This window comes from Trichomonas vaginalis, chromosome II, assembly GCF_026262505.1.
Source record: "Trichomonas vaginalis G3 chromosome II, whole genome shotgun sequence".
Classification (NCBI taxonomy): Eukaryota; Parabasalia; order Trichomonadida; family Trichomonadidae; genus Trichomonas; species Trichomonas vaginalis.
The window spans coordinates 14,562,788-14,577,295 of record NC_067204.1 but is presented as its reverse complement, the minus strand read 5'-3'; the positions used below and the strand labels follow the sequence as shown (position 1 = coordinate 14,577,295).

The 14,508-nt window shown below is 33.5% G+C and overlaps 5 protein-coding genes and 3 pseudogenes across 8 annotated transcripts, besides 1 other annotated feature; 2 read left to right on the top strand and 6 right to left on the bottom strand.

Annotated features, from left to right (window-relative positions):
- Positions 1–14,508: part of a mobile genetic element that runs on past both edges of the window.
- TVAGG3_0544800 (protein of unknown function, DUF4106 family) lies at positions 3,475–3,924 on the top strand (the record flags this gene model as incomplete). The annotated part of the gene is made up of 1 exon (XM_051237988.1): positions 3,475–3,924. A coding segment is annotated over one exon (450 nt), but the record flags the coding sequence as incomplete, so codon positions are not given.
- On the bottom strand, positions 4,613–5,188 carry TVAGG3_0544790 (annotated as a pseudogene). Its single transcript has one exon. A coding segment is annotated over exon 1 (576 nt).
- On the bottom strand, positions 7,470–7,718 carry TVAGG3_0544780 (organellar and viral DNA polymerase type B; the record flags this gene model as incomplete). The annotated part of the gene is made up of 1 exon (XM_051237987.1): positions 7,470–7,718. One exon carries the CDS (start codon positions 7,716–7,718, stop codon positions 7,470–7,472), a length of 249 nt encoding a protein of 82 aa, XP_051095811.1.
- TVAGG3_0544770 (organellar and viral DNA polymerase type B) lies at positions 7,803–8,408 on the bottom strand (the record flags this gene model as incomplete). The annotated part of the gene is made up of 1 exon (XM_051237986.1): positions 7,803–8,408. A coding segment is annotated over one exon (606 nt), but the record flags the coding sequence as incomplete, so codon positions are not given.
- TVAGG3_0544760 (uncharacterized protein) lies at positions 8,933–9,595 on the bottom strand (the record flags this gene model as incomplete). The annotated part of the gene is made up of 1 exon (XM_051237985.1): positions 8,933–9,595. The coding sequence occupies one exon, from the start codon at positions 9,593–9,595 to the stop codon at positions 8,933–8,935; it is 663 nt and encodes a 220-aa protein (XP_051095809.1).
- On the bottom strand, positions 11,072–11,932 carry TVAGG3_0544750 (uncharacterized protein; the record flags this gene model as incomplete). Its single annotated transcript, XM_051237984.1, has 1 exon — positions 11,072–11,932. The coding sequence occupies one exon, from the start codon at positions 11,930–11,932 to the stop codon at positions 11,072–11,074; it is 861 nt and encodes a 286-aa protein (XP_051095808.1).
- TVAGG3_0544740 lies at positions 13,138–13,543 on the bottom strand (annotated as a pseudogene). The gene has a single exon. A coding segment is annotated over exon 1 (406 nt).
- On the top strand, positions 13,650–14,502 carry TVAGG3_0544730 (annotated as a pseudogene). Its single transcript has one exon. A coding segment is annotated over exon 1 (853 nt).

Sequence of the window (14,508 nt, the reverse complement as noted above, 5' to 3'; positions counted from 1 at the left end):
AACTTTGAAACACACTGACTACAAGCCAATGTAGAAAAAAAAGCAGATTACAAACTTATGTGGATGACAGAACTAACAAAGAAATTTTCAAACCAGATACGAATGACGATTCTACAACAGAAATTATAATGTGGTGAACCAGGCAACTCCATTTGAATTGTTAGCGGTCTTCAACAGATACTTTTGAATCTGTTTCTTGGATAATTCTACTTGAACATAAAATTACATTATTAAAAGTGGAACAAAATGCAAACATTCATCCGGGAGCATACATTCCCAAATGTTATTTAATTACATAAGTTCTTTAGAATATGTTTGATAGAGTTATGAGCATATATATTTAATATATCCTATAGGAGCTGTTTATACGTCTATGATCCCAATCAAATCCAAAACACTTTATTGTTGTAGATGGTGATGAAAAGTTGGACAGTTTCCATTCTACACTAATACCAGTCAATGAAATTGGGAGGGTTCAAAGAAAATAGGTATTGAAAAACCTTCCTTCAATATGATTGGCTTCAGTGTAAGAACATCTGTGGAAGGAAACCATTCACATTCAAGAACAAAAAAGGGTTATACTAAATCTTGCCAGCGGGTTCGGATAGAAGGGATATTTGAACAAGTAATGTAATCTCAAGTGACCCAAAAAGATGTTAGACAGTAAATATATTTCTGTGGCTGACAGGAATCAATACACATTGTAGCTGGTTATTAACGAAAACCCAGAGCAAGGATAATGGGAAAAGATTATATGCCCCTTAATTAACAATGCCACGCTTGGATACGAGTTGGTTAAACCTTTAACTTACATAAAGAGCTTGAAAAGAAGTATTCGAACAAACATCCATGAGGTCATTAAGAAGTTCAATGAAGCAGCCAACAAAGTTGGGATTACTAACAGAGCATGAAGTGAAAAAGTTCTTTGACAAAAATGTTTACATCAACAAAAAATAAACCCTTACGGACTACTTTTACCAATTTACTCCAACACTCCTGACGCCATCACAATTTGTACACTCTCATTCAAACAGAAAAGGAGTGACATAAACCATTCCTCATCTTATTAATGTTAACACTCGCAAAGCATATGCATTCCACATGAGGAATACAAGGACTCGTGAAGTGTTAAAGTTTACAAAAGTTTGTAGCAGAACATAACCCAGTACTTAACATCAGACAAGACAGTGCATAACTCAGCAACGAAATCACAAATTCTCATTAAAGATAACATAACTCACTACACTACTGAAGACCATAACCATACATACTCAGCATCATAAACCGCCTTCATAGGACGCTCAGAGATTTAAACCAAGAGCGAGACTTACCGAAGAAACAATGAAACATTTTCTCGAAGCTATAATAACTCCTCAACACATTCTACAAACAGGACATACACCAAATTCAAATGACACAAACAAAAGAAGAAAAAGAATATAATACAAACAAGAAACGAAGCCAAACATAATAATCAGAAATCAACACAATTCCCATCATTCCTGGTACAAAAAGTTCGTGTAGTTCTATGACACGACCAAGTTGACAAAGAAACGTTTAGGTTAAGTCGAAATTATTATAATCGTAGACTCATACGCCAAGGTAATGGATATCTATATAAAAGCTGCTGACGACTCCATTGCATTTTACCCTCGTCGATAAATTAGTCGAAAGTAGTAATGGCCAAACTTGCTGAAACCATTGACGAGACAAAGCGAGGAGTGGTTATTGAAATACTGGCTATAACACACAACGATGACACTTATAAAGTAAGATATAAGGGAGGCGTTGAAGATGTTATACCATCTAAGAACTGAGAGAGTCGAAGCCAACACATCTGGGACCATTAGGCGGGAGTTCTGGAAAGACAAAATATGCCAGAAAGAATAAGAAAATTCTTCTAACTTTTCATTAGATGTAAATCAGACATGAACGAGAACAGTCATGATATCATTAAAGGTACCATTTATTTAACATAAAGACGCAACGGCGGGCATAGCCATGAAACAAATAATTTTTGCTGAATTCAGCCCACAAAATTCTGAGTAAAAATGACATGGCACGTGTCAAACCGTGAGTTTCAAAATTTAAAATTGATGAGTAAATTTAAAAAAAAATATTTTTTTATCCGATAGAAAAGATGACGAAATATATTTCAGTAAACAAGTACATGTCAGGACTTAAAGAAGAACTAGACCATTCACATATTTGAATGTTTACTTCTTTACCATTTTGAAAAGTCTTCATTCAGCAAAGTTTGGAACATCGAACCAGTTAAGTTTTGCTATTGTGACTAAAAATGGTGCGAAATTTGAAGACTTAGACATAGAAGGTTCGTTAGCAGTCAAAGAAAGTTTTGACAGAAGGTTTTCAAACCTTTAAAGAAGGCAAAGCATACAACTTGTTATACCTTATGAACCAAGAAGCAGACGACTATGAATATTATGAGTCTAAGATAGTTGAAGTTCAAGGTAAATTGGGTAAAAAGATTTTAGAGTCTAAGCCAGTGTTTGCTCCTAAAGAGGAAGAGAACATTGACATTGACCCAGAAATGTTCTAAAATAAAATTTTATTTTACATGTCAAATTTCTTTTTCTCTGGAACTGGCTCGGGTTCTTTTCTTCTCTTCTTCTACTTTCTTTTTCTCTTCTTCTTTTCTGGTGGAGTTATGTCAAACTTCTCAGAAACATATTTTTGTAAAAGTTCTTTGTCCTTTAATAGCTCTTCTATTCTGTTTTCTATTTCATCTTCAGAACAGCGCATGTGTCTTCTTTGCATTCTAAGAACTTTTGTTGGACTTCATCTTTCCAATCGGCTCATCTCTGTCAACAAGTCTGTCATTGACAAATTTAAGACTGCTCTGCTTAATGTTTTATGGTTCTTGTCATATTCCCAGAAACAGAACTTTAGAAACAAATTCACCTTTCTTGTTTACACTATGTAAGATTTTATGGTCGACAGATGTTTTGCTGTCAAAAAGTTTTGTCTCGAATATAGATAGCGAAATCGCTAGACATTTTCTAAAAGATAAAAATTTTAATTTTCTAAAAATATGTTAGAAAAAAAGTTTGCTGACATTGACAAGAAATTTGAGAATGTTTTAAACAAGAACAAGAGGAAGTTAGAAAATGCTCAGATAAAGCCTATACATGACAAGTTCTTATTTGCTCAGAATGGTATAACAGGTCTAATTGCACACCTGGGTCGGGTAAGACTTTCACTTATCTTAAATGGCTGCACAACAACAAGAACTAGATGAGAAGAACCCATTTCTATGAGTTAGTTGTCATTTGTAGTACTTCTGGTCAATTTGACCAAACCGTCAATTCGTTCAAAGATATTATAAGAAGTCTAAGTTAGTATGTATAAAGGATACTGAGTTGTTAGATTGGATAAAGAAGTACCAAAGAAGAGTTTTGAAGTATAATGCTATAAATGAGTATATAAATTCGAAGTTTAAAGACCAAATGAGGAAATGCAGAGAATATTAGAGAGAAACACTTCAGAAACAAACAGAAAGAGATAGAATACATTTCGAAGAAATTGCAATCTTACGATTGGAAGACTTACCCTCATAGATGTCTTCTTATCTTAGATGACTTTGCTTCTCATCCTTTGCTTAAGAATAGAGAACAAGATATGTGTCGAATTCTTAAGAAGCTCAGACACTTTAACATTTCAGTCGTAATATGTGTACAGACAGCAAAGAGTTTAAGTAAGGATGTTAAAAGAATACTTACTGACATTGTACTTTTCCCCGGATTGTCCGAAGACGATTTCATGGAACTTATGAAAGAGTCCATGGCAGGTAAGTTTGACAGATATGAACTATGGGAGAAGTACAAAGTCATACAAGACCCTCATACTTCTTTCAGAATTCATATCTACGCGAACAAAGTTCAAATTGTAAAAAGTCAAGCTTGAAAAATGTAAGTGTTTAGTCTTAGTAAGTCTGTTGTGGTGCTGGGGCTGTCGGTTCTTCTGGTTTGGGAAGGCATTCAGGAAGAGGAACGTCAGTCATCCGTTTGTGTCCTGTCGGAAGGAAAAACTTTTCCTGTTGGAAGGAAAAACTTTTCCTGTCGGAAGGAAAAATTTTTTCTGTTGGAAGGAAGAACTTTTCCTGAAGTTCGACCAAAAAGTTCTCAATTTTCGAAAATTTGAATGGTTTACGGACGGACAACTGGAAAATTTTTTCTTGTCGTCGGGAAAAATTTTTTCTGTCGGAAGGAAAAACTTTTTCTGTCGGAAGGAAGAAACTTTCTTGTCGGAAGGAAGGACTCGGAATGCCAGAAGGATTTGACAAGGCAATTTACTTTATAGAGCTACCTGAGCCATCTGAAGTCAAGCTTGAAAAATAAATGGTTCATCTACTCTACTTGTTTGAAGTTGTCAAAATACTCTGTTATTTTTTCCTTTAACAATGGCAAATCTTCTTTGAAGGTAAGTATTGTACAACCTTTAATATCATAGTGTGTTTGAGGTAACGTATCTTGAACTATTTGTTTCACATCTCATTCGGTGTCATTGAATCGGTAAGTTTTCGCGATAGAACAATTTCTGTCAGATTTGTAAATCTTAGCAAGGTCGTAAAAGCTTTTGTTGTTTCTTCTGACTAAATGCAACATAACCATATCTTTATCTTCTTCATTTTCCATCTCTTCAGTATAAATCATATACTTATAGTTCTTTTCCTTACCTTTTGGTACCGAACGTGTATTCTTTTCTGAATGTTTTTGTCTTTTGCTTCAATGACTTCATCTTTTGCTTGAAGTTTCTTTTCCATCTCTTCACGTTCTTGTCTATGAATTTCGTCAAGAAGTCTGTAAACATGCCATGCATAACGAGGAGAAGCCCACATTGCAACTGCATTTACTAAAAGTCTATGTACATAATATCCTCTTAAATTTATTGGCAAATTTTTACGATTTTCATGTGTTTTATGCAAAACCGAAAAAAGTCGGTCTAGAGAAATTTCACTCAAAAGTTCTTGTGTGCTTTGGTTTTTGAACCAGTCGTCTGCGTGTTTAGTGTCTGGAGCAAAACATGCTGTCAAAATACTTTGCATTTGGTACATATCGTCTTTGACCGAACGAATGAGACGGAGTTGTTTGTTAAACTGAACCCACTCGTATTCTTCATTTATGGCTTCATGAACGATAGCAGTTGTTGTGTTCTCTGATGTTGACATATCTGTCCTTACATACAAAATAAAAAAATAAATAAAAATAAAACTAACTTTATTTTTTCTATCTTAAGGAAATTCATGATTTTCATAGAGTTTTGGCGACCCCGAAGGAAGTCGGTCTCGCTGTTCTTCATGATTTTCATACGGAATCTCTATCCTCGGTTTTTCGAGGGTAGCAATCTTATGCCATTTTACTCAGATTTTCATACGGAATTCAGCAAAAATATATTTTAGGTGAAGAGGTGCGATCTCACCTGTTTTTTCACCTGTTTTTTCACAAGCGTTTTACATGGTAAACGTTATTTTTACATGTATTTTTCAGCAACTTCGTCAAATAATTTTATAGCTTTATCTATCTCATCTACTTCAAACGTTTCTTTACCTTTCGTGGGAGCACCATACATTTTCTCAACTTTTCAAGTAGTTCTGTTTCAGCAGCTCTTCATATCGTTAACGAACACAACCTTGACTATATTGACTGTACTGTCATATCTTTGAGTTATATTATATGTTCTTCCTATCTTATATCTCTTTGTATTGAAGTCCTTCGGTTTCTGACGATGTAAAAGTAAGCCTTCACTGCAACGTTCCGTATCGAATGAACCATATGTTATGAAGTTATATCCAACAACTGGGTCTAACCATAACAAAACTATTGGTATAAGACTTTTGTCGATGAGATATGCTGCAGTTCCATAGAATTTTACCGATATCATAAGCTCAGGATTTCTTGTCAAAATTTTCTGAGTTGAAGCAATTCTAACCCAGTCCTTTGTTTTCTTTCAGATGGAGATAAATGTCTGACAAAGAATATTTGTTGTATTTCTTTGAGTATCTTACGTTTAAATCACCTATTCTAACCAATTTGGTGTCATTGTCTATCTTTTTAACTGTTTCAAACTCAATGTTTGTCATATATGTTCTTACATACAAAATAAAAAAATAAATAAAAATAAAACTAACTTTATTTTTTCTGTCTTGTATAAAAGATATGATTTCAGGGATTTTTTTGACGAAGTGTCAAAGTTCACTTCGTCAAAAAATAACAGTTATATAATGAAATTTGGTCATTTTTTTCAGCAAAAATATATTTTAGGGTAGAAGGTTAGATCTAACCTGTTCTCTACCCTCTTTTCTACCCTCTTGAATTTTCATGATTTCATCGTACATGTTTTGTCAAGACTTCATCGTACATGTTTTGTCAAGACTTCTTCGTACATGTTTTGTCAAGACTTCTTCGTACATGTTTTGTCAAGACTTCTTCGTAAATGTTTTGTCAAGACTTCTTCGTAAATGTTTTGTCAAGACTTCTTCGTAAATGTTTTGTCAAGACTTCATCGTAAATGTTTTGTCAAGACTTCATCGTACATGTTTTGTCAAGACTTCATCGTAATGAGCGTAAATCAGACAAAAATATATTTTAGGGTAGAAGGTTAGATCTAACCTGTTCTCTACCCTCTTTTCTACCCTCTTGAATTTTCATGATTTCTTCGTAAATGTTTTGTCAAGACTTCTTCGTAATGAGCGTAAATCAGACAAAAATATATTTTAGGGTAGAAGGTTAGATCTAACCTCTTTTCTAACCTCTTTTCTACCCTCTTGAATTTGTCATGATTTCATCGTACATGTTTTGTCAAGACTTCATCGTACATGTTTTGTCATGATTTCATCGTACATGTTTTGTCAAGACTTCATCGTACATGTTTTGTCATGATTTCATCGTACATGTTTTGTCAAGACTTCATCGTACATGTTTTGTCATGATTTCATCGTACATGTTTTGTCAAGACTTCATCGTAATGAGTGTAAATCAGACAAAAATATATTTTAGGGTAGAAGGTTAGATCTAACCTCTTTTCTAACCTCTTTTCTACCCTCTTGAATTTGTCATGATTTCATCGTACATGTTTTGTCAAGACTTCATCGTAATGAGCGTAAATCAGACAAAAATATATTTTAGGGTAGAAGGTTAGATCTAACCTGTTCTCTACCCTCTTTTCTACCCTCTTGAATTTTCATGATTTCATCGTACATGTTTTGTCAAGACTTCATCGTACATGTTTTGTCAAGACTTCTTCGTACATGTTTTGTCAAGACTTCTTCGTAATGAGCGTAAATCAGACAAAAATAATGTTTATGTTAGAATGTTAGATCTAACATGTTTTCTAACACGTTTTCTAACATGGTCTAAAACACACAAAACTCATGAAATTTCATACGGAATTCAGCAAAAATAATGTTTAGGGTAGAAGGTTAGATCTAACCTGTTTTTTCACCTGTTTTTTCACAAGCGTTTTACATGGTATATGTTGCGATGGTTCATGACTTTAAACAGTTTTGTAGCTTCTATTTCTTCTTTTAGTACATCGAATGTTTTAACTATGCCGAAAGTTTCTTTATACTTCTTCTTGACGTCAGATAGAAGGAAATCGTCAGCAGTTGGATAGTTTTTGTTCAGAAATGTCAACATGTCCATTTTATCTTCTGCTGGCTTTTCTGCTTCTTTCTTTAAGTCTGCATAGTCGTTTCTCATTCTTTCTATCTCTTTGACGGAGTAGTTATATTTCCTAATTGCCGCTTTACATTTTGAACATTGCGGGTTCATTTTTGCGTTATATTCTGAAACCTTACCTGCTAAAACAACTAAAGAGTCAATGGTTTTCTTTAAATCTGAAGCAGTTGGTTTTATTTGTTTGTTCCATACCTTACCTCTTCTATCTTTATCTCTTATCTGCCATACACATTCAGCAACTAACGAAACAAAGTTGTCGTAGGTCTTAAATTCTTCAGATTTATATATGTCAGAAACATTCTTATATACCATGTCGCAATCTTTGTCCATAACCTTATGGTTGCAATGAAATCCTAGAAACTCATAGTTTACCTTACGAATGAACTTCTTTATTTCTACTGAGTCAGTTGCTTTGACTTCAATTTCGTCAAATTCAGGAATGGTTAGTTTTTGTTGCTGAATTTCAGGCAATTTGGGTAAATGGTCAATAATGTCCTGCATTTCATAAAGATACTGTTCATTTTGTTCATCTTTCGCACTACAGTCTAAATTACATGTTAAAAGTTCTTGCTTTATCTTCTGGATTTCTGTTTCAAAAGTATATGAAGAAGGAATGAAGCTTTTCATTTCTACTAACATTGACGTAGGATTCATGACTAACGAGTTTGGTGCTGTTGTTTGAAGTGTTGTAGAACCTATTGTTGAAATCATATCTTTTATACAAAATAAAAAAAAATAAAAAAATAAAACTAACTTTATTTTTTATTTCGGGAAAATTCATGAAAATTCAAGAGGTTAGAAAACAGGTTAGAAAACAGGTTAGATCTAACCTTCTACCCTAAAATATATTTTTGGGTCCTTTACACTCATTACGAAGAAGTCTTGACAAAACATTTACGAAGAAGTCATGAAAATTCAAGAGGTTAGAAAACAGGTTAGAAAACAGGTTAGATCTAACCTTCTACCCTAAAATATATTTTTGGGTCCTTTACACTCATTACGAAGAAGTCTTGACAAAACATTTACGAAGAAGTCATGAAAATTCAAGAGGTTAGAAAACAGGTTAGAAAACAGGTTAGATCTAACCTTCTACCCTAAAATATATTTTTGGTGTAAATTTCATGATTTTCGAGAGTTTTAGACCATGTTAGAAAACAGGTTAGAAAACAGGTTAGATCTAACCTTCTACCCTAAAATATATTTTTGCTGAATTCAATAAAAATAAATGGTTCATTTTACTCACAATATTTTTGTACAAAACGACCCCAAACTTTTAACTTCTTTTCTGCAGCTTCAAATGCTATCTTAGCGAGTTCATATTCTCTAAATTCTCTCTTTAAATCTTCTTGTTCCCATTGGTCTAGTTCGTATGGAGAATTTCTATAACCATAACATATCTCACGTTCATGTTCTAATTGTTTTTCGCACATTTTTCCAACTTCTTCTTCAAACAAAGGTTTAGCATTCTCTACTGTATCTTCGAGTTCTTCTTCATCTAACTTCTCATGAACTTTCTTGTCTATGGAATCCATAATTTTTCCAACTGCTATGCAATATTTTGGAGAAGCCCACATTGTTATATAGTTTATAAGTCTTGGGTCTACATACGTTCCTCTAACCTGTCTGATTTCATCAGGAATTCCTGCATGAATTTTGTATAAAAACCAACCGCCGGAATTCCGGCGGTTGCTATATTCTTCACAAAATGCCTTATAATACTCTTCCCAGGACTTATTTTCCAACAACTTTCTAAAGTCTTTCCTAAACTGCTGACACATATTTGTTGCATTTATATAACCATCCTTGTCTCTACGTAAGACTTCAATACCGTTATAAGTGCCTTTTGTGAATGTTTCGCCATTAGATTTGTTCGTGAACGTTTTTGCTTCGACTGACATATCTGTTCTTACATACAAAATAAAAAAATAAATAAAAATAAAACTAACTTTATTTTTTTATTTCGGGAAAATTCATGAAAATTCAAGAGGGTAGAAATGAGGTTAGAAAACATTTACGAAGAAGTCATGACAAAGCATATACGAAGAAGTCTTGACAAAACATTTACGAAGAAGTCATGACAAAGCATATACGAAGAAGTCTTGACAAAGCATATACGAAGAAGTCTTGACAAAACATTTACGAAGAAGTCATGACAAAGCATATACGAAGAAGTCTTGACACTTTTTCATTAGATAACTGTTATTTTTTGACGAAGTGAAGATTGACACTTCGTCAAAAAAATCCCTGAAATCATATCTTACATACAAAATAAAAAAATAAAACTAACTTTTTCATTAGATAACTGTTATTTTTTGACGAAGTGAAGATTGACACTTCGTCAAAAAAATCCCTGAAATCATATCTTACATACAAAAAATACAAAATAAAACTAACTTTATTTTTTCTATCTTAAGGAAATTCATGAAAATTCAAGAGGTGAAAAAAGAGGTGAAAAAACAGGTGAGATCGCACCACTTCACCTAAACATTATTTTTGGGTCCTTTACACTCATTACGATGAAATCATGACAAAGCATGTACGTTCATGTTTGACAAAACATTTACGAAGAAGTCTTGACAAAACATTTACGAAGAAGTCTTGACAAAACATTTACGTTCATGTTTGACAAAGCATGTACGATGAAGTTTCGACAAAACATTTACGAAGAAGTCATGACAAAACATGTACGAAGAAGTCATGAAAATTCAAGAGGGTGAAAAAAAATGACACTTTTTCATTAGATAACTGTTATTTTTTGACGAAGTGAACATTGACACTTCGTCAAAAAAATCCCTGAAATCATATCTTACATACAAAAAATACAAAAAAATGACACTTTTTCATTAGATAACTGTTATTTTTTGACGAAGTGAAGATTGACACTTCGTCAAAAAAATCCCTGAAATCATATCTAACATACAAAATAAAAAAATAAAACTAACTTTATTTTTTCTATCTTAAGGAAATTCATGAAAATTCAAGAGGGTAGAAAACAGGTTAGAAAACAGGTTAGATCTAACCTTCTACCCTAAAATATATTTTTGGGTCCTTTACACTCATTACGAAGAAGTCTTGACAAAACATTTACGAAGAAGTCATGAAAATTCAAGAGGTTAGAAAACAGGTTAGAAAACAGGTTAGATCTAACCTTCTACCCTAAAATATATTTTTGGGTCCTTTACACTCATTACGAAGAAGTCATGACAAAACATTTACGAAGAAGTCTTGACAAAACATGTACGATGAAGTCTTGACAAAACATGTACGATGAAGTCTTGACAAAACATTTACGAAGAAGTCATGACAAATTCATGAGGTTAGAAAAAATGTTAGAAAACGTGTTAGATCTAACATGCTAACATAAACATTATTTTTCAATACTTTTTCAGCACTTTTCCGTAGTTATATATGAAAGACAATTCGAGATAAAAGTCATAGTACAATGGAATAATATGTTGCACACCATTTGTTGTGAACCAAACTTGAAAGTCAGAGAAACTGTTACTAGGTGGTTCGTAGAATTTAGAAGCAAAGTCATAAAAGTCCTTACCAATACATAGAAAACTATTGTTGCTTGAACTGAAACTTGCATGACACATAACATTTTGAGGGTCAAACACGTTTCTATAAACTGTCAAATCTGCTGGTGGAAGTATAAATTTAAATGGACCATCTGGTGGTAATGGTTCGTTCTGGTTTAGTAACCGAAGAAATTGTGCCCAAGAACGTTTGTCTACTTTCCAAAATAAAAACTCTGTATCTCTTGGAGGGTTAATTTCAATCTTTTGAAATGAAACGGTGGAGTTCATCTTGTCATATTCTAGTTTCAGATAGTATGTTCCATTTAGTAAAGAGTCGTATTTTTCTTGAAATTCCCAATAATATTTGTTCATTTGAGTTTGAAAGTCATTTAGAGTTTTCTCAAGACTTTCGTCTGAACGAACTGTAAAGATTCTCATTTCGTCAAATTTGTCTATTAGACCATCAGAACCTTTATACTGCCCATGAAAATATACTGCGAACATAAATGCGTTAGTTCTATTTGAAAACAAAACTCTTCTAAATCCTATTGCCTTTGCATCTGAAGGACTTTGAAGCCAACGAATTGGATAGTCAAACCTGTATACTCGGGATGAAATTTCTTCATCTGAAATAGTCCTACCAGCATTTGTAAAGATATAGTCTAACGGTTTTGTATCTGCTACTTTTGTTCTTTGTTTTTCAACCTGAAGCATTTAATATATGTAAAAATATATTGTTTTAAAATGGTATGCCATTTCATATTTCTCATCTAACAAACAAGTTTCCCAACGGTCTTCTCCAACAAACTCAGCGTACATTTCAAATAAAATAAAAAAAATGTCACTTTTTTAAAAATAATTTTTTATTTCATGCAATGTTCACTAACATCGAAAGGCATGTCCATAAGACGTTCTTCTTCTAACCTCTCTAGTCTGTTTGGATAATTTGCACGTGCTGTTTCCAAATCCATTTCGTAGCGAAGACCAGACAATTTGTCATAGACTTTTATGGGTCTTCCCTTCCTATATTTAAACTTCTTCGAAACTCTCCAACCATATCTTTGTAACTCTGCTTTTATTCTAGCAGATTTTCTATCCATTCTATATGGGGGCATTTTTATAAAAAGAAAAAAAAATTTTTTTTTCTTTACTTTACATAACCGCCTGCTGCCATAAGTCTTTGACGCCAACCCATACCAGCTAATGAAGGTTGACTTGGTTTAGTTTCCAAACTAAACTTTGGTTTTGGTTTATCTTCAGTTTTTGGTTTTTCTTCTTCTATCGGTTTTTCGTCACTTTTCGGTTTCTCTGACTTTACTTCACTTGCAGGAACAGTTGTGTCGTCAACATCTTCATAAATATCATATGCCATTTGTTTTTGTTTTCCTTTCAACTTTTTGTGTTTGTTGTAAAGTTTAGAATATTTCGACTCTAAGTCAATGAGATGTTCTATAATGAACTGTTGGTCAGTGAAGTAAACTTTTCCATCTGTTGTCTCGAAAGCTCCTTCAGACTTCAATATTTTATTTGTGAGAGTCTGTTTCTTTTTTGAGATACTTGCCGTTCCATTTTTATGAAAAGTGACTTTGTAGTTAGGGTTTGTATTTCCAGACCTGGCACTTTCTATTATTGAATTTTTCTCTTCATCTGTAAGTTCTTTGACAGGTTTTGACAATGGTTCTGAACTTTTTGTTTGGTGTCAAATCTACCGTTTCAACTTCTTCGGTCATTTCATCTCAGTAAAAAAATTTAGTTTGGTTTTTTTCAACTGTTGTTGTTGTTTTTTAAGTCGGTCTAAAACTTCCTGAGGTATAGGAAGAACTTGACAAACACGTTGTGTAACTGCTGGAAGTCGACAAATCCATCTTGAACCCATTTGTCTCAATGCTGTATTGTTCATTTCATCTCAGTAAAAAACTTTACATTCCCCACGTTTGAGGCGGTTGAGGTTGGTTATTGTTTACCCATTGTTGTGCATGGTTATATCCTCTGTTAAAGAATCTTTCACCTTGGTCCATATAGTGTCCTGCTTGGTTATAGTAGTCATTTGCTTTGTTATAATAGTTTCCTGCTTGTCTTCCTACATTGTCCATCCATCCTTGAACTTTTCCTCTTGTTTCAGGATTTGGAATAAGATTTGTTGCATCTCGTGCTACCTCCCAACCTTTCTGTACAGTTTGTATAATAGGTTGTGCTTTCTCTTTAAGTATACCTAATGTACTCAAAATCTTCCTTCCAACTCCAAATACACCTCTGGCTATTGTTCCCACTGCGGGCAAAAATCTGGATGCAACTCCTGCTAATGCGCCAAATAAACCCATTTCTTATAGGATAAAAAATGACGAATCCAAACAAGGACCCCTATGTTTCTAAAGCGACAAAGAAAGCACTCATGATAAAAATCTTTAGTTCAACACCAAATGCTTGGTTTATGGATATCTTGGAAAACATTCCGAGGTATAGAGAAGATGGACCACCATACTGGCTAATATTTGTCGGTCAAAACACAAGATACTGTGAAGCCATACCATTACAGTCCAAAAATATTTTAGATATCTTAGCAGCTTTGACAATATTCGTTGACAAATACCATCCAACAAAACTGACATCTGACTGTGAAAGTTCTTTCAAATCAGATGATGTAAAAAACTATCTGCGTTCAAAAAATGTAAACCAATATTTCATTGTCGACCAAAACCATTCTGCTCTTGGTGTCATTGACGGTTGTATAAAAATGTTAAGAGACTTAAACCAACCACAAGGTGGTGAAGCAAATGAAATGTCATATGACGACAAATATAGACACTTCTCCATGGCAAAGATGAGACAAGTTTTAAATATTTACAACAACCGTAAACAAAAAGGTTGGGAAACCACTCCCCCGAAGAAATGAAAAACAACCCTGACTTAGAGAAAGACTATATATTTAATAATTTATTCAAAAGAGACAAACAAGAAAGAATGCCGGGCTTCAAACTTCAGAAAGGTGACAAAGTAAAAATAGAAATACCTAAACGCGACCCATATGAAAATACTATTGACTATGACAACAATGGGAACCCGACAGGTACTCACATTCGTGTTCGTAAAAATAGAAGAAAGTATACAAGAGAATATTATGAAGTTTTAGGCAAACATGGCAAAATGTACACACTGCAAGCAGAAGATAAAACTACTATTGTCAGACCTCGTTTCAAACTTGTCAAAGTTCAAGGTGGTATACTTTCAAAGACAGTTCCTAACAAATATAAGACAACTCCTGACGAATATGCTAAAGAAGTTGAAAATGA